A 22,196-nucleotide genomic window follows, 5' to 3' on the forward strand; every position below is an offset into this window, starting at 1 on the left:
ATATGGAAAAAGTAAATATTGGCAGATCTACAATATACTAGAACTAGTGTCCACCACTGAGATTGTCTGGAAGCAGACAGATGAGAGAAAAAGAGCTTTAAATCTTTTAAGTGTTTGTCCAGAGGGGTGTTACTCGTCCCTTCCATTACGGAAGGACAAGCAGATGATGGTGTTTTTTAGGTCATTGTCATTTTAATATTGTACCATGCCATTTATTTCTGTATCTACATTTTAGACATTTTAATAAAGGTTCTATTAAAAAACGGATGTTTATACCACGTGACTTCCGTTTTACCGTGTACTCGCTTTTCATTGGAGGAGTCTCGTGTTCACGCCCACAACCATACCCCATGCCTGTCTTTCCCGCGAACAGGATGCGCTCGCGCCGTGCAGCTGGCTAGATGCTAGGTGTTGCAGGAGGCCGCGCACACTGTCGATAGGATTATCTCGAAAGTACAGTTAAAACAGACTTGAAACTTGCACACATGGCGAAGCAAAGCTCTCTCTTCAAATTTTTCACCAAGTCTCCGCCGCCGGTCTCCAAGCCGAAACCGAGTCCCTCTCCGGCCGAGGCAGACCTGCCTTCCTCCGTGGAGAAGTCCAACTCCTCTCCGAAAGAGCAGGCTAAACAGGCACCGCAACAGCACACAACCAAGACCGGCAACGTTAAACCGAAAAGTAACTCCAAGCCCGCGAAAGGGGGCTTCAACAAACTATTTGGCGACAAGGCACCAACAACAAAACAAAGGTGGGTTAGCCGTGTTGCTCTTGGGGGCAGTGTAATTACTGGAGACACGTTGAAGAATGTCTAAAAGCTAAGGGAGAAGTTTGTCTTGCTTTCGACCATGCTTGAAACTTGATTTCTTGCAGACAACACTGTACGCGGTTTTCTCCTCGTCAGCTCAATGTGAACACAGATTAAATGTGAAATGAACTCTGACTGTCATTTGGTATGGTGTGGGCACCAGGTTGTAGTGGCTTCTCATCGCGGCCTGGTAATCCCCCTCCTCTGTCCATAATATAGTGTGTGTATTTTCAAGATAATGTCATCGTAGCACTGATGCAGGAGTGGCTACATCATACTCCCAACACTTCAAACATATCGATAACTGTATTACTGTACATGAATTCACTTCAGGTCAAACTTAAATATATAAGTTTCCCATATTTTCATTTCATTTTCATTTTTCCTTTTTTAGTTGTCATGGTTACTTGTCAAGTTAAATTGAGTTATAATTGATAGCTTGAAATTAATGTGTAATGTAAAGTAAAATATACACCTTCATGTTAAAAATAAAAAAGGCTGCCTGTATAAATTCCCCCACATAAGCTTAATTTAGACTTTAGGCATAAGTCAGTTTAGTCAGTGTTAAAAAAAAAAACACACCAGTTGGTTAACTGTTACTTGTCGGTGGTAAGATGTGTTCCAAATTCACAGACAGTTGAGAAATATTCAAAATGTTGTTCGACACAATCTAACCGTGGATGTCAATGGCTAGTAGCAATAGTTTGAAGATTATTTTGAAGAATATCAGTATTAAGGGCTGTTAAAATTGTGCACATGAGATGACACTCTTCGTCAGGTGAAAAGAAGAAGCCTATATTGGTTTGGGTCAGTTTCCTGTGCGAGTTGAGTTTGTCTTTGTGTTTTTCCTTCCCTCAGCAGCTCCACATGCACATTTAGTGCTGGTGCCCTCGTGTGGGCAAAACTGGAGGGACACCCCTGGTGGCCATGCATGGTAGTACCCCAACCTCTGAGTGGCCAGCAGATGAGGGGCCGTGGTCGGGCCCAGCGCATCCATGTCCATTTCTTTGATGAACCCCCGACTAGAGGATGGGTCAGCACCAAATATATCCGAGCGTATCAAGGTTGGCTGCAATTAGTTCCAGAATTAATGTGAATAACAATCTTAAAGCTGTGGCTGTATTTTGCTTAGTCCTCCCAATAAACTGCTTGACAGTATTTGCAACAATTGATTTCTGAGTTATCTCATTTGTACTGTTTTGCAGGTGCTGACAGCTGTGATGCTAAAATGGGAGGTGTGTTCTTCAGCGGCAAACCTGTAATCCGTCGTGCAATGGAGCTCGCCGATGCTGTCATGTTTGACAGCCCTGAAAAAAGATTAAAGATGCCTCTTTGTATGGATCCCTCTGATGAGGAAGAGGATGATGATGATGATGAAGAAATGGAGGTGACATTGTGATTATATTTGATTAGTTGTTGACAAGTATGGACATGAAAGTCTTTAATCAGCTCAGTAATGCAGGATTTTTACTAGACCTCCTTTGTGTTTTTTTTCAGCTTGACAAATCAACAGTGAGTGATGAAGAGGTCAGTGGTGAGGATGATCAGAAAAATGAAGCAAAGTCTCCCAAGGTTGGTCGACGATCATCCCGTGCTTCAACAGAAAAGGGAAATAAAGCCAAGCGTCGTCGCATAATTGTAGCATCAGACAGTGATGGATCAGATGAGGAATTCAAACCAGAACAAGCTGCATCCAGCAGTGAGGATGAGGAGGAAGAAGGGACGGTGAGCAGCGAAGAGGAGGGAGAGGAGAGCACACATGAGTCAGAGGCCGAAAGCCCCATCAAGCCTGTAAAGCGCAAACGTCCTGCAGAGAAGCCTGCTTCTACAAAAGCCAAGATACCGACTGTCCCGTCCAATGCGCCAAAACGAGCTCCAGCAGCTGTTGCAACCGACACAAAGTCTCGTTTATCAGCCTTCTCTGCCCCTGACAACTTTGAGAGCCAGACAAATGGATCAGGCACAGGTGGAGGCACCACAGTTTGGGACCATGAGAAGCTTGAGTGGTTGCAGGATGGCAGGAGGAAAGACAGCGGAAGGCGGCGTCAGACAGAGGATGACTACGATCCCACTACCCTGTATGTGCCAGAAGACTTTCTAAACAGAAACACTCCTGGCATGCGGCGGTGGTGGCAGCTCAAATCTAACATGTTTGATACAGTCATTTTCTACAAAGTGGGGAAGTTTTATGAGCTCTACCACATGGATGCTGTGATCGGGGTCAACGAGCTGGGATTAACTTTCATGAAGGGGACCTGGGCACACTCAGGTTTTCCAGAGATTGGCTTTGGACGTTTCTCAGATGTACTGGTCCAGAAAGGCTACAAGGTGGCTCGTGTGGAGCAGACAGAGACACCAGAGATGATGGAAACACGCTGTAAAACCATGGCGAAGCCCACCAAGTTTGACCGCGTGGTGAGAAGAGAGGTGTGTCGGATTATCACACGTGGTACCCAGACCTACAGCGTGTTGGACGGTGCTCCTTCTGAGAGTCAGAGCAAGTTTCTGCTCAGTGTAAAGGAAAAAGCTGAAGACGAAAGCTCTGGTTGTTGCCGCACGTACGGAGTCTCCTTTGTAGATACCTCTGTGGGTTATTTCCATGTAGGTCAGTTCCCAGACGATCGTCACTGCTCACGTCTGCGCACCCTGATAGCACACTTTGCCCCAGCTGAAGTGCTCTTTGAAAAGGGGAACCTATCTGTTGAAACACGCAAAATACTTAAGTCCTCTCTGTCCTCTGCTCTGCAGGAAGGACTTAATGCCGGCACCCAGTTCTGGGACGCTCAAAAGACTCTAAAAACTCTTTCAGAGGAAGATTACTTCAGCGAGACTGCTGGCAAAGATCAGGGGACAGGGAACAGTTTTCTTCCTGCTCTTCTAAAAAAGATGACCTCTGAGAGTGATTCACTATGTCTTACTCCTAAAGAGGGCTATGAGCTGGCACTGTCAGCACTGGGCGGATGCATTTTCTACCTGAAGAAATGCCTGGTAGACCAAGAGCTGCTCTCCATGGCCAACTTTGAAGAATACGTCCCTGTTGATGTGGAGATGGAGAAAGCTGCTGGACCTGCCAGTTTTTTTGCCCAGACTCGCCAGCGGATGGTCCTTGATGGAGTGACTCTGGCAAACTTGGAAATCTTTCAGAATGGGTCAGGAGGAACAGAAGGCACACTGCTGGAGCGTTTGGACACCTGCAGTTCTCCATTTGGCAAGAGGCTGCTGAAGCAGTGGCTCTGTGCTCCTCTTTGTAACCCCACATCCATCAAGGACCGACTGGATGCAGTGGAAGACCTGATGGGAGCTCAAGCCCAGGCTACAGAGGTTTCAGACCTGCTGAAGAAGCTGCCAGATTTGGAGCGTCTCCTGAGTAAAATCCACAGCATTGGCACTCCTTTGAAGGGCCAGGATCACCCTGACAGCAGAGCAGTTCTCTATGAGGAGGTCACCTACAGCAAGCGAAAGATAGCAGACTTCCTCTCAGCACTGGAAGGCTTCAAAACTATGCAGGAGATCATATCTGTCCTCGCTCCAGTTTCAGGCGAATGTCGATCCGCATTACTCCGTCAGGTTGTGGGCCTGAGAAATGAAAAGGACGGTCTCTTTCCCGACTTCTCTGCTGAACTCAGGCGCTGGGAGACGGCCTTCGACCACCAGAAAGCCCGCACTACTGGTGTCATATCCCCTAAAGCTGGCTTTGACCCAGAGTACGACCAGGCTCTGACTGGAATCAAGAACTGTGAACGAGAGCTGCAGGATTACCTGGACAGACAGAAGAAGAGACTTGGCTGTAAAAGCATGGCCTACTGGGGAACTGGGCGAAACCGCTACCAGATGGAGGTGCCTGATAGTGTCTCAGAGAGGAATATTCCTGAGGAGTATGAGGTGAAGTCTACAAAGAAAGGCTGGAAGCGTTATGTGACAAAGGAGAGCGAACGGCTGTTCTCAGAGCTGCAGGGATTTGAGGAGAAGAGAGATGCTGCCCTGAAAGACTGCATGAGGAGGCTCTTCTACAACTTTGACAAGAACTACAGAGACTGGAAGACTGGTGTGGAGTGCATGGCAGTGCTGGGTAATTGCTCGCTTTTTATTCTTCTTAATCAGCATAATTTATTCCCAGCACGAATCAATCAAATCTGTCAAGTCAGACATCAGTCTGGTTCATCTGATCGTCGTAGTGTTTATGTTTCTGAGGAAAAAACTGTGAAAATGAGTTTGCATTGCAGGTGTCTGCTCTGAATACATTTCCTGTAGATGTTACCGATATGCCTCCATAACGTGTGTTAGATGATGGTGTTGCACTTGTCTGAGTGCTTGCTATAAGTCTGGCTTTCATTGAGTAACTATTCAATTTAAAACTTGGCTAAGTTGACAGTCATTGGTTTGTTTTTCTCTCTTATGGAAACTGTGCACTGGTGTTTGCTCCTGACAGAGGGAGAGGTAATTGCATAGTTTATTACTCATCACTGGGCAGTGATAATGTGTTTCTAATGTGTTTTTCTACCTCTGGGCCATCCCTCAGCCACAGGTTTACTTCATTAGTTTTAACAGAGCTGAGATGCAAAATCATCCCATAAAATACTATGAAAGCAAATAGCAAATTTAATTTTGAAAAAAAACAAAAACAAAGATAGCTGGTTTAGTGTTTGATTGCTTATTACTTTTATCACTAATGAATTGTCATTTGTTTTCAGATGTGCTGCTGGCCTTGTCACGCTACAGTCAGGGTGGAGACGGACCGATGACCAGGCCAGAGGTGGTGCTTCCTGAGGGCGATGACCAGGTAGCGCCCTTCCTCGACCTCACTGGATCACGTCACCCTTGTGTCACCAAGACCTTTTTTGGCGATGACTTCATCCCCAATGACATCTACATCGGCTGCCCTGGTGGCGGCGAAGATGAGGGAGAAGGTGACGCCTCTTGTGTCCTCGTCACAGGGCCAAACATGGGTGGAAAGTCTACTCTCATGAGACAGGTGGGTCACTTGTAGATGTATATTGATCCAATGAAAATTGCTTTGTTTTCTCTATGTGTATAAAACTTAACTGGAGTAAGTGATAGACTGAAAAGATTTATTTTTCACATCCACGTGGATTGTACAGGTCTCCTTGAAGTCTCACATTGAGACACTGTGCTGCTCTTTTTGAACAGTGTGGACTCGTGATCATTCTAGCTCAGCTGGGTTGCTACGTTCCTGCTGAGAGGCTGCGCTTCACACCAGTTGACAGGGTCTTCACCCGGCTGGGGGCCTCGGATCGTATTATGGCTGGTAACTTCATGAGCTCCTGTAATGTAACACACATGCAGCAAAATCTCAAGCTTCCACTAAGCTTGGATTATCCAACATGTGTCTTTTAGGAGAGAGTACCTTCTTTGTGGAGCTCAGTGAAACTGCCAGCATCCTGCACCATGCCACCAAACACTCTCTTGTGCTCCTGGATGAATTAGGTAAGTCTTTGCTGCATATTAAGGCTTATTCATAGTACCAGTGAACAGCTGAGGCAGTCTCCCCAGCAAGTGTTTTGTTCTTGTGGTGGTTTGTTTTGTGGGTGTAACCATTCAGCTGTGAACTGTTTGCAGGAAGGGGCACAGCCACATATGATGGTACAGCGATTGCCAGTGCTGTTGTGAAGGAGCTTGCTGAGAAGATCTGCTGTCGTACACTCTTCTCTACACATTACCACTCCCTGGTGGAGGACTACGCCAACAACCATGCTGTGCGGTTGGGCCACATGGTGAGTTCAGCAATGCACAACATGCTAAATACTGCACTGCACAGGCAAAGGGTAGCAGACGGTTACAGAATGTTAAAATGGAAAAGCTGTGACTCAAATTACCATCTCGGAAAATATCTTCCGAATTGTATTAGAGTATTATTGCATCCTGTTTGTTTTGGCTTTTTGTTTTCTTCACCCCTTGCTGCAATTGAATTATATACGGTCTATTTCTTATATGCAATCTATTTTGTGTTGTGAAGTCATACTTCTAGGTTTCATACAGAGCCTGGGAGGTATTTGGCATGTAGATTTTTTTCACAAAAAGTAGTCTTTGTTCCCTGAATTTGTACAAACTGAAATCACTCCCTCACGTCAACACAACAGAAACTATATCTTTGTGTGGTTTAATAGGCAAAATATCGAACCATCAAAACTGAAACTGTACTGTTCAGCTTTGACTTAATATTTCACTGCAGAACAAAGCAACGACTCTATACCTACGGTCGAAGCTGTTGTTGATGTCCCAATGTAGCATCAAAACTGTACAAGAACATGTAGAGAGGACAATAACTTTCAATACTTAAGCTTGAGAGCATGAACCAGGAGTTTTGTGGGCACATCCTCATTGTGACACAGCTGCTTCCCTGGTGCCATCATTGTGGCTGCTCCTCTAGCCACAACTTGCCACCTAAGTTCCTGTTACTTCAGGGACATGATGAAAATAATTTGAGGGATTTTTGTGTGCAGTTTCCACAGAAAAACTTCCTAATTGCATGTCGGTTATTAATTTTGTGCACAAAATAATAATTTCAGGAACAGTACTCCCACCCTGATGCTCTCATACAGCGCAGTAAACTACCATTCATCTGGCTGTGTATTTGTGTATTCTGAATCATTACTACATAATGTCTCTGTTTTGTCCCTTTCAGGCTTGCATGGTGGAGAATGAATGCGAGGATCCGAGTCAAGAGACCATCACATTCCTCTACAAGTTCATCAGCGGTGCCTGTCCAAAGAGCTACGGCTTCAACGCTGCCCGACTCGCCAGCCTGCCAGAGGAGGTCATCCAATCAGGACACAGGAAGGCCAGGGAGTTTGAGAAGAGCACCATCAGCCTCAGAGTCTTCAAGTATGTATTAGTATCTGGGTAAATATATTCTGTCACGACACCTCATGTTACTGCAGTGACATAAAAAAGCAGGGATTTGAACTTTGTATTGCTCAGTGTCAGAGCCCAGTTCTGATTTTTTTCCCCTCTTCTCTCCTCTGACAGGAAGCTCTGCCAGTTTGCTGAAGATGCTACACTGGGCAGCACACACTTTGCCTCACTTGTTCAGATGCTCAACACCCTGTAGTTTGTAAACATCCTTTGTTCTGACTGGTTTCCAGCACTTGAAAAAACACTACTGTAATGATCTAATAAAGTTTATTTTTAAAAAATGACAATGTTTCATCTAGGAAATTAAACCCTTTTAATTCACGCTAGCGCCTACATAACGGTTATTGAATACTTCACAATATATTAAGTCTAGATGTTATGATACATGCATACATTTCAGTCTGTATGAGAACCCACAATCACCAGTACACATGAATGGGGAGGAAGGGAAGGGGGGGCAATGAAACCATATAGCGCTGTATATAGATACTTGTCTCAGCTTGTAGAGTAAAAGCCTTTTAAATTCTCCAGCAACATTGGCAAACAAGGGGAAAACACATCAAAGTTAGCTGTGCTTTCACAAGACTTGTCTTTTTTTTTTTTCTTCGACCCAGTCAAACTGAAAAATGTAGTCTGCGCTGTAAAAAGAAATGGCATATTTTAACAGTCCAAGAAGCAGCATTTGTGCCCATTATTGAAGAGAAGGCAAGCACATAGATTTTAATACAAGTTAAGAGGTGTATAGATGACCCTTGACTGACAAATCTATGACAGGTCATCAGTGTGCCACAGAAGGTACAATCCTAACTTCCTTAGATACAACCCAAATTCCCAAAAAGTTGGGATGCTGTGTAAAACGTAAATAAAAACAGAATGTGATCATTTGCAAATTAACTGTTTGTAGACAACAATTTTACAAAGAGTTCCCGATCCCATGTAGTAATATCCTTTATACTAAAGAAAGCAAATTGTGATTGTGTTTCACAAAGCGGTGAACCGCGCTCCGTCCTTGCTTGTGAACGACAGACTTTCCAGGATGCTTTCATACCCAAACGTGAGCTTGTTGCTCCTGTTCTAACTTGTTTGAAACATGTTGCTGGCATCAAATTCAGAACAAGCTTATATTTAAATCAATGAGGATGAGGTAAAACATTTTGTCTTTGTACTGTTTTCAATCAAGTAGATGTCAAATTAGCAAATTATCACATTTTTTATTTTACGCAGCATCCCAACTTATTTGAAATCAGGGATGTAATTTCCCAACATGCATTAAAATACCCTTACCCTAAATACTGTATTTTTTTTATTTGGTAAGTAAAGAAGAGGCTGTGTCTTTAACTAGAATATCATGGTCATCTGGCTCAAACAACTCCCCTGAATTGTTATACAACTGCAGCCTTGAGTAAAAATGCTTGACTTTGCTCTATAGCTTTCTTAGCAGTCCTTCCTGTAAACTGGGTATTGTGACAGGCCAATATGAACAGAAAATAAACAGAAAATATGCATAGATTATGTAAAATTAATGGAAATATCACAACTGTTCACCTCCTTTACAAAGACAAACATTTAAAATGGTAATCCAAGCAGAAAAAGTTATGCAAGTCTTACGAAAGCACATTTCGGCATCTATTTTTCCGTATTGCAAATATAAGTGAGTCAACATTGCTGGAGAAAATGTTTAGTGTTTTCCTCTCTTTTCTCTGATCTCTTTCACAGAAAGAAGTTAGATACTGCGACATGTATAATTACAGCAATTCTAGGGTATAATAACCAAAAAATTTAACACATTTAATAAAATAAAGACATTCAAGTACAGTAAGATTTTTGCATGAAAATACAAAACTACACAAAAAGCATTAAAATCAAATCTCAACAGTTGTCTTGAGGGAAAAAAAAAAAAGCTGAAGTGCTAGGTCATTTTTCCCGTACATATCATACGAGCACGTCGGTTGCCCAGTGATGGAAGCATTGTTGAATTTGGGGCCTTTGCCTCCTCATGAGAAAAGTTATGCCTCTTCTGACTGAGCGTCTGTCCACGATGGGCCTGTACATAACTGCGGTATCTTGTTCTTCTTCCAAGCAGACGAGCCTTGGTGGCTTTTTGTCCAGCTCTCACCGCTTTCACTTACTTGACCAAACCAAAACACCCACACACCCTGAGTCAGCTGCTCTTCTGCTCTGTCCCACTGATGTCATCTTTTTTTGTCAAATAATTGAAGAAAAAGAAAAAGCGAGGCATCCATAATCAGACTTCTTTTTTTTTTTTTTTTAAATGTCTCCTTTTAGCATATTCATGTCCTTTTTTTAAAGTCACTGTATATGCTCTGTCAAAGTGAATCTGTATTTAAGTTTGGACTTCCTTCTCCACTGCACTTAAAGTGTCTCATGTCCATTACTGCTGAAGCGCAACAGGACCTCGGGTCTCGAGCTCAGTTGTGCTGCAGTGTATTGGACTCTATAGGAGGGGCCGAGTCATACAGAGTGTCTGTGTCGTGAGTCGGCTCTCCAGCTAACGTGCAAGGATTTGACAGTGTCCCCGCACCACAGTCACAGAAGAATCTGCAGGTGACAGGAGGAAAAATTCTGTTTAGTGAAACGCCATTAAGGTACAAAGAAGAAATCGCAGTATATTTCATATATTGTAAGTGACTAGCAAAAACAAAACTGTGTTCAGTGCAGCAAAAGGCCTGTGCCTGTGTTAAAGCAAGTGCAAGATTCTGCTGTCATAAATCATACATTTATCACATTATTATTTCCAGTAATATGGGTCACAATGAGGCTTTGTTCAGACTGCAGCAAATTACATTTGTTTCTCAAAGTCAGATCTTTAAGACAGACTGTCCGCACTGTGTTTTGCGAGTGATCAGATCGGATTTGTGTGTCCGCAGATCACCAACCTATCTGCATGTGTTGCTGTGGTAACGACGTAGGCGTCAGTAATTACGTTCGCTGGTGACGCCGCATTTGAATGTGGAAGCAAGAGATATGGAGATCCATCACGCATCATGTGCAGCAGCCTCCCACCAAAGTGCTAACAGACAAGTAAATTCAGCGTCTGTCCGCGGACTGCTGTTCTCTGTAACGCTCTGCTGGTAGCAACGTGGATTCAGCTCAGCCGCTCCGACGCAGTTCACGTCACTCTAGATTTTGCAACTGACGCAGAGGACAATTTGAAATCTGATCTGAGCATCCAGACTGAGACGCATGTGTAGAAATCCATTTGGAATCACATTTCAAACCACCTCCAAATGTGGCTGGGGTCAAAGATCACATTTGAAGGTGGTATTTTGCTGTCCAGATTTTAAAAATCTATCTGGGTACAATCTGAATATACCAAAAAACAGCTTTGGGCTGACGGTGTGAACGAGGCCGAAGACTGACCTATCGTGTCTGATGAACTCCACATCATGTCCTTGGTGACACTTCTTGATGCAGTTCACACAGATGGCGTTGCGGTCTGTTGTGTTACAGGTGTGACACCTGTGGGAACCCAAATAGTTAACACATCACAAACCAGGCAAACAGCTGAGGATATTCTTTCCACCTTCATTGCGAGTATAAACACAAATTACCTGTAAAAATCGTGCATTGGGTAGCTGGTGTAACTTGAAATCTTGTACAGGCACTGACCTCTGCTCACAGCCTTTTCAATGGCATCTTGATTGTTCATGATTTTATTATCTGGAGGGAAGAGCAGAAGTTGGTTAACTACACTAACAGGTACTCTGTTAACAGAAAAGACAGGGTATGTCAAGACAATGTGTCAAAGCCTTTGTGAGCAGAACAGTACCTTTCATTGTTACATTGACACCAGATGCAAGAAACAATCCCCCAAAGCGATTGTTGAAGATCTGATTGCCCTCGAGGGTCGCTGTGGCATGATTGGTGATCTCAATACCTAGTAGTAAAAAAAAAAATGTTCAAGTTACAGAGCTCCTAGTTCCCATTAGCAAGGAATACTGTGCCTCATCAAGAACGGTTAGTTCTTAATTACAGCCTGCGCGCAGGTGTGACCCACCTGCAGCAAAGCCATCAAATATCCTGTTTTTCCGCAGTACGGGGTGGCTGTTGGTGCTAATGAGGACTCCAGCTTGGGCGTTTCTGAAGATGTCATTTTCCTCTAACAAACCTCAAGACAGAAAAGAAGACAGTCAATCCCACAAACAACTGTCATTAAAATTAAACTGTACACAAGGCTTAGACATACAAAGTGCCTAACTGAATTTGTCAGGATTATGCCAACCTATTAAACAATTCAAGGCTGCATTTCTGTAGATCATAAACACAATCTGACTCTCTGGCCAACTGAACTCCACAAAGCTCTGTGCAGTCAATGGCTTAAAGGTGATATACAGTCCAACCAATGGTGACGCTATTCTACTGATCTAAAGATGGCAGTAACATGGAAAGATTTGCTGCAATGCACCAACAAAGACAGGGAAGAAGAAGACTGTAAGCTAGTAAACACTGCTGGAGTTAAAACACTTTTGATTTTTGTTTCTTAGGCCTGGCACTGCAGGTGCGAGTTTTAGAGTATCCTGACAGTTATCATACCGAGTACATTTGTGTATCTACAGTATTGAATTCTACTGTATTGGTGTATACTGTGATATTTTCTTACTGTACCATGAAAATCTCATGCTGTTGCATTTGGGTAGTAACACTGGATGAAAACATAACTTGTATGTTTTCACAAATGTGATAAGTATCCCCATTTTCATTCACTAAATTAGTTAGTTACCTCTTCCTCCGTTGAATATACAGATCCCACCGTCTCTCCCGTCATGGATCTTATTCCTCCGCAGGGTGGGGTTGCTGTCTGTCTTGATCCACACTCCTGCCATAGCATTGTCAAAGATCTCATTGTCCTCGATGAAGCCTAAGCCTGAAAACATAGATTTATGTTTCATTATTAGGACAGCAGAGGAGAAGTGTTGTCACACTGGCCAAATAGCAAAATATTAATGATGACAGAAGCCACTGACTCTCTGTAAGGCGTCAACAAGTAGACTGATTTTCATGCTGGGGGAAAAGTGCAATCTGGACTCATTGTAGAAAAAAATAACACAGAAAAGACATTCTTACCTGAGTTGTAAACCAAAATGCCTCCATTCTGGCCTCCCCAGATCTTGTTCCGCCGGATCTTGGGATTGCTGCCAGTCCTGAGGGGAAAAAAAGGCAACAAGAAACAGATAAGCATCGGACAACTGACCAAAATCTGACTTTATGGGGACAACCTATGATTCATTCATCCAAACTTTCACAAAACACAATGACACAAATTTGTCTCATTGTCATTAAGGCGTTAAGGTGAATATTTCCATATCATTCTAATTTTCCACAAACCTAATTTGAACTCCGGAGTACATGTGATTGTAGATATCATTGTCTTCCAGCACGCCGTGGCCATTGTCGTAGAAGTAGACCCCAACCTGTTTAAACGACATTGAAAATATATTTGCTCACATTGATTCCTGGTATTAAATGCATTTTATGAGTGAGTTTCTTTATGATGGTGCTACCTGCAGAAGATCACAACAGATGTTTTTATATTAGAGAACAGCAAGGCAGTATGACATTGCAATTTGTGATCTTATCCATGTGATAAATGTGCCAGTGGAACTACATCACATCAGATAACAGTATTATCTTTGCCTCTCGATTGTCACTTTACATTTATTTCTTGTCATCATTAAACTTGTAACCAGCCTGTGATCTTACCTGCTTCCCACTGTGTATCCTGTTCCTCCTCAGTACTGGCGTACTGCCTGTTGTCACCCACACTCCTGCCAGCGTGTTGCTGTACACCTCGTTCTCCTCTATGACGCCTTGTCCTTTTTCATGCTGCGTGACACAGAACCAGCATACATCACTGCCGTGTTTCCAAATTATGGCAAGAAAGTTCAGGAAGTGAAAATGTTACAAGATTAAGACTTTTGTTGCAAAAAACCCCCCCCAAAAACCATTGCTGGTGTAACTTAATGAAACTTAAAACCTTTTTCATTAAGGGACCCCTTTTCTTATCATCAACTCAGGCCTACTGTATATATATTTTTTAAGTTTTCTTCCACTTTTACAATCAAGAAGGCCTCATGACCCTTCAGAAGCTTTACTGACCCCTAGTGGGGGTTCCCCAGGCTGGGAACCAGTGACTTAATGAGTTTGGCTCCGTGTGTTTTGAAAATATTTACCACATAGATGCCGCCATGCTGGCCGTCATGGATCTTGTTGTGTCTGACAATAGGGCAGCTGTTCGTCCTGATCTGGATTCCAGCCAGGGCGTTACCGTAGATGTCGTTTCCTTCAATGAGGCCTCGGCCATCACCAAAAATATACACACCACCTTGGTTGCCGTTAAAAATGGCATTGCCCCTGTATTTTCACGAAACAGCAAATCTTAGGAGATGCAAAACTGTGCATGGGCCAGTGACCAATTTGATGCATTTTACATGATACTTTCATTCAGTGTTTAACCTCTATAGACACGGGACACTGACCTTATTGTGGGGTCACTGTTAGAGGTGATCCAGACCCCAGCAAAGTTATTTGCATAGATCTTGTTTTCGATGAACTGGCCTCGGCCCTTTTCATGCACGTAGATGCCCCCCGTCTGGCCATGGTGGATCTCACAACGAACCACTGTTGGATTGGCGTACGCCTTCACTTCGAAGCCAGCTATACGGTTCCTATGGATGTTACAGCTCTCAAAGTAACCCTGGGAATAGACAGAGGAATACAAAATTACTCTAAAGTCCTAAAAATGCTTCAGCACTTGAGTTGCAACTAAGAGAGCGAATACGAACCTTGTGTAAACAACATTACATTATACACTGTACAATTATACTAAAATAAGGGTTCTAACACTCACATATACACATGAGGGCATCATACAACAGTGGTACTGCAGTGACACCCCAGCACTCCTAATTACAATGAGGCATAATCACTTGTCGAAAAATGCTCACATTGAAGAAAAATGAGTGCAGCTGTCGATGAACAGTCAATGACAGTGTTTTGAACACAAACCAAACACCAGTAAGTTGTAGCCTACCATGCCGTGGTCAAATGTAAAGACGCCCACGTCTCTGCCATGGTGGATGTGATTCCGTCTGATGATTGGGTTGCCGTGGTTTTTCACCCAGATCCCAGCCAGAGCATTGTTTGAGATCTCGTTGTCTTCGTATATTCCCTGATCGATAAACAATGTTGAATAAGTTTCAGGCTTTCAGTATTTTCATGTCCACTTTACACTTCAGGTCGTCGGGTCATGTTTTATTCTATTTTACTATGATTTTAATCTTGCCTTTAAAAAGGCTGGTTTCCTAGAGTGGGGCTAGACTTTTTCACTGTTTATGAATGATACTTTAACAACATGGGTGAAAGGTGTGTATTACCTGTGCATGGTCAGTGATGTAAAGACCAACATTTTCACAGTCACTAATGTTGCAGTGCTTGATTGTAGGACAAGCACCCTGACCGCTGACACAGACAGCTGACCCCACTGAAACAAACGCGACAGATTTATTAGGACACCAATATCCATGTCAACATATATAACAAAAACAATGTCTGCTCTATCGTGCAAGCATGTCAGCTCAAAAATATCAAGTGGTCAGAAGATGGATTTTAGTCTACTGAGATAAAGTAGAGCACTTCCTCAACCTTTTCACCACAACTACCCCATTAATCATCTCGCAAACCCTCAGATTTCTCTAGTGACCCCTTTGAAGGTTGGGAACCACTGCAGTAGAACAACGGTGCAGCAGAACTACCTGTGCATGTGCTGCGTATGATGCAGTGGTCGATGATGGGGCTGCAGTTGACTGTAATCTCCAAGCAGTGGTGTGCATTGTGGTGCTGGGCGGATTTATCATCGGGATTGAACTGCAGCAGAGACAAAAAAACGTTAAAGAAAAAGTGTGCATATGAACCATTTATGCCATTTAAAAAAAGATGGATGCACTGTACGGGTGATCTCACCCTAATGGTCATGTATCCAACATAAGCGTCTTCTGAGCCTTCCATGAATACAAATGTAGAGTCTCTGGTATTCTCAATGATGACTTTCTCTGCTACTTTTCCAGGAGCTACAAAAATAATCAGAAAGCTTCAATTAGAGGTGAGACTTTAAAAAAAGCACCATGAATGTGTAACCATGACTTCACACACACATACCAGCTCCAATCATTGTGATAGGCGACTCGATGTAGATCCATTCATCTGTGTAAATACCAGAGTGGACGAATATCAGGCCGTCAAAGTGAGGCTCCTGACCCCCTCCGAGAGCATCTTCAATGGTGTCATAGTACTGGAGAAAACATCACAAGTCAGGCGAATGACTGGAGTATTAACGGAAACAATAAAAAATAGGTGGAAATAGTGAACTTACAAACATGTTATCTCTCCCTTTGTATCTGGCAGGATTACTGTAGAAGTGTTCTGCGAAGCCTGGCTTAACATGTGCTCCTTTGTACTAGAAAAAAAAAACATTCACACAATTATTCACACATATAAGAGTAGAATAATTCATAATGAAAGATTTGAGACGACAAAGACATGGGGGGGTGTCACAGAAAACAATTCGAAAGGTCAACAGATCACAAAGGAATATAATTTAAACACATAGTTCCCTTCCACACCCTGCATACTGAATGTCACCATTATGGCCTGTGGTGTTGCCCTTTCACATGACATTAGCTGTCTGTACACAGGAGGATTTAAAGACGCACAGAGGCAACTTTTGGCAACAAAAATATTAATGTAAAGCAGAAAGGCTCTAATTTATGTCTCATCAACACCACCTTTTCAAGCTGAGCAAATACGGTATCATAATTTGTTGAATGAAGGAGAGAGTTAACCTTAATGGTTCCAGCCCACATACCCCAGCCTCCCACTCCTACTCAAAACAGTAGGTTTCAAGGCACTTCAGGAAGGTTTTAGTAAAAATTACTAGTTTTCTTTCTATTTTCTGGAAACCCCTTTTGGTTCTTCTAGTGTAAAGTCAATGCTACAACACATATCGAACATAAAAGCCATGATAAGGACAATGCAGTGTTCCAACAGCGGTGTGCCACTGTCTCATTTGCTTCATAATAAAAAAAAAAACATTCAAATAAATCAGTAAGCAAGCCCACAGGAGGTTCCATACCAGCTGCTGAAAACTTTCCTTCCATGGGTTTGGTTGCTCATACTCCTCTGGGTTGATCTGGTAGAACTTCCCTGCCTCGGGGTGCATCATGGGTCGCGTGTATTCAAAAACTTCCATGTACAGCCTCTTCCTGAAATATGAAAGCACAACCGTGATTAATACTAACCTCATCTTGTTTGTGTCTGAATTTTTTAGTCTACAATACAGAAGCTATTGTGCAACAGACTTCAGTAAAACACCATTGTTAGTGATGTTTAGGTCATGTTTAGTACAAACTTGATGATTAACTTAAAACGGTTTTGCGCCACATTTGAAACAGTTGTCAGTTTCAACACGTTCATGGTGAAATGACCATCGTAGGCCACTTTGTTTTGACTGTCTGTCAATAATGTTTTTTGGATTGCAAACACAGACAACTGACTGGTTATTTTCTTTTAAATTGCTTTTTGATATTGATATTTGAAAATTCAATGCATAAAGTGTATGTACTGAGAGTGAGAGCTGCAAATTTAGGATAAGTGTCCTATAAAACAACCTGAACAGAACTTTTTGATTTAACGTGCTTTGAGATCCTGGCATTATTTTGTGATCAAGGCAGACAAAAAACCATACTTCCTTCTTGCTTCTCTTCATAATTCAACTTTTTAAATCTATGCAACCATTCACAGTACAATCAGATGTAGAACTAAATCAAAGGCTAATTAACAGGCACCATCATATCAAAATAACTTGAGCAATTAGTTGTGGGACTGTTGCAACTTGGAATATTTGAAGTAGTGAATAAAACATTTGGAAATATACGATGTGTAAAAGTTCAAGGTGCTTTTAAACCATTTATTGAACACACACCAAAGAAGCACACCAAACAGAACAGGGCACAGGTCAGGAGGAAATGTTCCCAACATCAACAAGTCTCACCAGAGGATGGGGTCATTGGCCAGCTCACTGAAGCGCTTGCACACACACGCTGCACGACACAAGTCCTGCTCCAACAGGTACGAGAAGATCTTTAGCACCACCTCGTCTGGAAGCTTCTCCTGCAAATACTGCTCTGCCGGAGCTGCTGGGAGGAGGATGGTTGTGGAGTTAGAATAAAATATTTTGATAGGACAGGGTTTTGGGTGGGGTTAGACAACTGCAGTCATTCAAGCATATTTATAGCAAGGTCACGTGATTAACCAAAACTGTCTTTTGAGTCATGATGGCAACAAAATTCTGCAGACATCATCAAGTCTCCATTGAAATATAAAAAAAGCTCAAAGCTGAAAGTCAACACTTTCCAACACTTTAATTACAAACAAGTTCTTACATTTACTCCATACTGAGTGAGCATTGCTTTAACTGCCCGACTACCTAAAGTAATTAAATTAACAATTTCTTACACCTGCATACTGGTAGAGTTTGGGGTGTAATATTTAACATTTCTATTCAATTAAGATGCAATATCTATTTACATTATTACTGTAACCATTTTTTTTGTTTGTTTTCTCTATTTCACGGGTAACCTGCTGATTTCAATACATGGACGAACACACTATTTCCTCATAAATGCATGCAGGCTGTTTGGATTGGATGGAGGTCTACATTAGTGTGGCTCTAACTGAGATCCAAACATGGACCCCCCCCAGAACTAGTATTTGGCTCCTGGACCAGCAGATCCAATTGCATTCCAGCTACAAGATGTTAGAGCCGAATGATGCATAGTTTCATCTTCACAACAAAGTTAGATTTTCTATTTGGAAGTAACTTGGGATTTAAAACAGATCATGTGGACCTACTGTGAGTACAGCACAAGGCAATGTGACCGTTAACTTCAACATCACAAAGCCAGAATCAAATGCCATCTAACGTACAAAACATCTATTTCGGTCACTTTGGCTTGAACTGCACTATATGAAAAAGACTCCAAATACCTCAAATAACAGACTCTATGTAATTCCCACTTTGTGAAACTCGTGGTGCTATTTCATGTCTTTACCAAAGTTTTTAAAGAGGTGATCTGAACTCTTGACAAGAGTTTGATACCGTTACACATCTACTTTTCCTAGATTGCCATTCCAGAACTTGACATAAGGGTCAAAGGGTCAGTACAGAACAAAAGTGTCATGTTGAATTCACTAATATTAAAAAAAAAAAAACAACAAAAAAACTCCCCTTATTTCTCTAATGTTTCTTTTATAATTGCTTGGGTGACACAGACCTCTCATGATGAAAATGAAAGTGAAACATTAACTTTTACAAAGTGCAAAGAAATGAAGGTATTCATAACAGACATTGTAAACAGCAACGCAGCACTTTATATGATGCATAACTGCCCACTCCAAGCTAAAATAAGTGACTAGCTGTACATTTTGCCCTGATTCGCTATTTGATGAGTCAACACACTGCTCTTATTGTGCTTAAGGAAAAGTAATTAATCCATTAGCCAACTCAAAAGTACCCCCACATTTACCCCTTACAACCTGTGGGAAACACAATGATAAATGCACCAAGCATCCGGTCACATCTTAAAAATTACCTGGTAAATCTTGACATTTTCCTGACACTCTGGGGCGCTTAGGTCGGTGTCCAAAGTTTTCTGTGGTTGAAGTGGAAGCACCCTATGGATTAAAAAAGTCAAAGGCGACATTTAAACATAATTGTTGTGTTTCATTAAAATGAAGTCTTAATCTTAAAGTAGATCTTTTAGGGATTCCTGCTGAACATACCTCCATGTTTGTCTTTGTCGGACACACTGTTCTCTTGGGTAGAGACTTTCTTCTAAGTTGGTAGGGACTATTCTGAGCTCCTGGACCGGATTCTTCTGCGACCATATCTGCAGGAACGTCCTCATCTGCAAATGGCGGAAGTACAAAAAACGAATTAATGGCAATGCTATTAATTAAACCAATCTAAAATAATGTGATATGAAACAGAAGGAAATACAAGAGAAATGCATCTTTGATATCTTGTCAACTGCACATTCGTGCTAATAGCATTTCAAATACACTTATCAATAAGAAGGGTCTGCAACTGAATATACCTAAATTATCACTAAATTCTAAGCACTATAACAAAATAATACATAGTGTGTATTACATTGTTGTCCTGTGTGGTATAATCCTCTATGCTGTGAAGACTCATGTGTGGCTTAATCTGCAATAATGGATGCTTAACTTGTGTGTACGTTTCAGATCTTTTTGAACAACAGACGTCAACTTATTGTTTACCATGTATTATTAAAATTTGAGTTTTCCTACACAAATGTATCAGTACTAAGAAATACATTGCAACAAGAGATTATCAGAGGGAATTAACTAAACAGCATTTAACACACAGGTCACACACAAAAAAAACAAAAACAAAACAAAACAGGTTTGTCCATTGCCTGCTCTGTATGCTGCAAATTGATTACAGATCCTATCAAGGGGGGATTCAATCAAGACAAAAACAAAACAACCACAGCATCAACCCCGAGCTAAATCAGACATCTATTTATAAGGCTATTCACCATGGCATGATAAGTTGATAGCTACCCCAGATGGGAGATGCAAATTCCCTGTTTGTTGCTCTGGTTGCAAGGATGACTCTCCCCGGCTACTAGGCCAGTAACCACTACAAACACCGTCTGTGTGACTAACTGGGCCAGTTAAAGCAACTTGCCTGTAAATGTATACTGAGATAATGTACAGACTCTCTTAGCTTGTTTCACTTAAAAAAACACATCTAAGACCATGGGTGTACATCAATTCCACAACAAATATATGCTATATGATGCAAAATGGGCAAAGATACTGTTATTGATCTCTTACCAACCTCACTATATTTACTTATTTACTGTTACCTTAAACTGAAAACTGATGCTCTGGACATCCAGACAGAGAGAAATAGGTACCATGGCAGGTCATGAATGAATAAATTAACTGAAACTGATAATTCATCAGGATTATTTTAGCAGATGATTCTCCATTACACTGTTCAAATAACATAATGAGGTTATTTTATTTATGTTTACGATCACTTTTTTGTGAAACAAGCGTAAAAGTAAGAGTTAACCCTCTGCTGCTGATTGTCATTCAATGGATGCTGTGAGATCCAACACCACAACATGTATCTAGTCCACCGTAATAACGCAGAATCAAATTCAGAAACCAGCTAGCATTGTGTTATTGCTACTGATCAGTGCCCCCCCAAATTGACAGGGTCTCTGGCACTGGCTTTCAGCCACGGCAACTATGATTGAAGAGCATCCCTAGTTAGTGTTTACTTTGAACAATTGCAGCGAGCATTCGTATAGGTTGCACCGTCTGTTGTCACACAGCGTTTCTGTAGAAAATACCCAAAACATATTGTGACGGATTGTAACAGTGGCGTTACAGCATTAATTACACTCATTATATCCACACATTGACATTTCAACGTTACAGAGGCAATGAACGCTGGGGCTTTTTTTGGGAAAACACTAGGACGCAGATAGATAGCCAAACATGCTAATAATAACAGCTAGTACAGGCTATGGTTAGCACGCTACGACAACTGGCAAAACCACTTTGTGTACCCTTCCCTGCATTTGTCACCCATGACTATAGCAAACCGCTGTCTATCGCTTGTCATTTTCACTACTAATGTAACGTTAGCTGACAAGAAAAACGAAATTAAGCAGCGACACGAGGCCAGACAAGCAAAAGACAGGCCGACTCGGGGCAAAAAAGAAGCAAAAACAAAGCGCGGCCTGAATGCTAGTTACAAACACAAAAGCCTCGGAGTTTCCTGACTGCGCAGCGACGTTTTGGGACTGCTGTTAGCTCCCCGCTGTTTTATCACAACATCAGCGTTGCAGTGATACGATACTACATATGATCACAAGTAATACACGAATCCGTCTAAGCATATGGTTAACACAGTTCAACCCTAAAGCTAGCCATTTAAAAAGCCGTTCAGTAATGCTAACGAAAGCTTAGCTAACATTACCTCTTTCCTGGTGGTTTCTCTCCGGCTGCACCGGGCGCGGCCTCGAGACTCGCCTAGGTCTTCTGCTAACGTTACTTGCTCTGACGGAGTTCATTTGGGGTGTTGTTAATCTTGAAGAAATGTCGAAGCCTTCACAGCAGAAGAGGCGACTCGGAGCATATCATCTATGTCTTTTTCTTCAGCATTGCACGATCTGCCATCTTTAGCTCCTGGAAAACGTATCGCTGTGATATTCCCGTTCCCCCGCACTGGTGTTACGTCTTGCCCTGTTCTACTGAAACAGGAGGAGCCATAACAGACAGGCACAGTCCGTCAGGCCTCAGTCACATCACATGGGAGGACCTCTCGCCGTCACGTCGCCTTCCCCGTTCACGGTGGTCTGCTTTATGGTGATTGTTTTCACTTTTCAAGCATCCATCA

At 42.2% G+C, this 22,196-nt stretch overlaps 2 protein-coding genes across 3 annotated transcripts; one reads left to right on the forward strand and one right to left on the reverse strand.

The window, feature by feature from the left end:
* The first annotated feature begins 384 nt into the window (after positions 1-384).
* Positions 385-7,962, forward strand: msh6 (mutS homolog 6 (E. coli)). The gene is made up of 10 exons (XM_041947009.1): positions 385-748; positions 1,664-1,869; positions 2,011-2,192; positions 2,303-4,874; positions 5,497-5,777; positions 5,954-6,071; positions 6,161-6,250; positions 6,383-6,537; positions 7,449-7,648; positions 7,793-7,962. The coding sequence occupies exons 1-10, from the start codon at positions 486-488 to the stop codon at positions 7,872-7,874; spliced, it is 4,149 nt and encodes a 1,382-aa protein (XP_041802943.1). The 5' UTR covers positions 385-485; the 3' UTR covers positions 7,875-7,962.
* On the reverse strand, positions 7,932-22,095 carry fbxo11a (F-box protein 11a). Of its 2 annotated transcripts, none has more exons than XM_041947011.1 (22): positions 21,777-22,095; positions 19,535-19,659; positions 19,345-19,426; positions 17,745-17,886; positions 16,827-16,956; positions 16,068-16,151; positions 15,854-15,986; positions 15,659-15,765; positions 15,451-15,562; positions 15,073-15,179; positions 14,730-14,867; positions 14,176-14,393; positions 13,870-14,050; positions 13,400-13,522; positions 13,025-13,110; positions 12,764-12,840; positions 12,420-12,563; positions 11,697-11,807; positions 11,469-11,576; positions 11,251-11,359; positions 11,060-11,158; positions 7,932-10,237 (listed from the first exon to the last, which is right to left on the reverse strand). In XM_041947011.1, exons 1-22 carry the CDS (start codon positions 21,868-21,870, stop codon positions 10,108-10,110), a joined length of 2,640 nt encoding a protein of 879 aa, XP_041802945.1. In that variant the 5' UTR covers positions 21,871-22,095; the 3' UTR covers positions 7,932-10,107. The 2 variants fall into 2 exon arrangements, with proteins under 2 accessions (XP_041802945.1, XP_041802944.1); XM_041947010.1 differs by having other exon boundaries at positions 17,745-17,889.
* Positions 22,096-22,196: the final 101 nt, after the last annotated feature.

Source organism: Chelmon rostratus, chromosome 11 (assembly GCF_017976325.1).
Source record: "Chelmon rostratus isolate fCheRos1 chromosome 11, fCheRos1.pri, whole genome shotgun sequence".
Classification (NCBI taxonomy): domain Eukaryota; kingdom Metazoa; phylum Chordata; class Actinopteri; order Chaetodontiformes; family Chaetodontidae; genus Chelmon; species Chelmon rostratus.

Excerpts from the sequence above, each read along its gene's own strand:
- msh6 (XM_041947009.1), top strand. The coding sequence starts at position 486 with ATGGCGAAGCAAAGCTCTCTCTTCAAATTTTTCACCAAGTCTCCGCCG. Across the intron at positions 6,251-6,382 it reads TGTGCTCCTGGATGAATTAG|GAAGGGGCACAGCCACATAT; the intron begins GTAAGTCTTTGC and ends AACTGTTTGCAG. Across the intron at positions 6,538-7,448 it reads CTGTGCGGTTGGGCCACATG|GCTTGCATGGTGGAGAATGA; the intron begins GTGAGTTCAGCA and ends TGTCCCTTTCAG.
- fbxo11a (XM_041947010.1), bottom strand. The coding sequence starts at position 21,870 with ATGAACTCCGTCAGAGCAAGTAACGTTAGCAGAAGACCTAGGCGAGTC. Across the intron at positions 16,957-17,744 it reads GCCAATGACCCCATCCTCTG|GAAGAGGCTGTACATGGAAG; the intron begins GTGAGACTTGTT and ends TTCATATTTCAG. Across the intron at positions 12,841-13,024 it reads TACTCCGGAGTTCAAATTAG|GACTGGCAGCAATCCCAAGA; the intron begins GTTTGTGGAAAA and ends TTTTCCCCTCAG.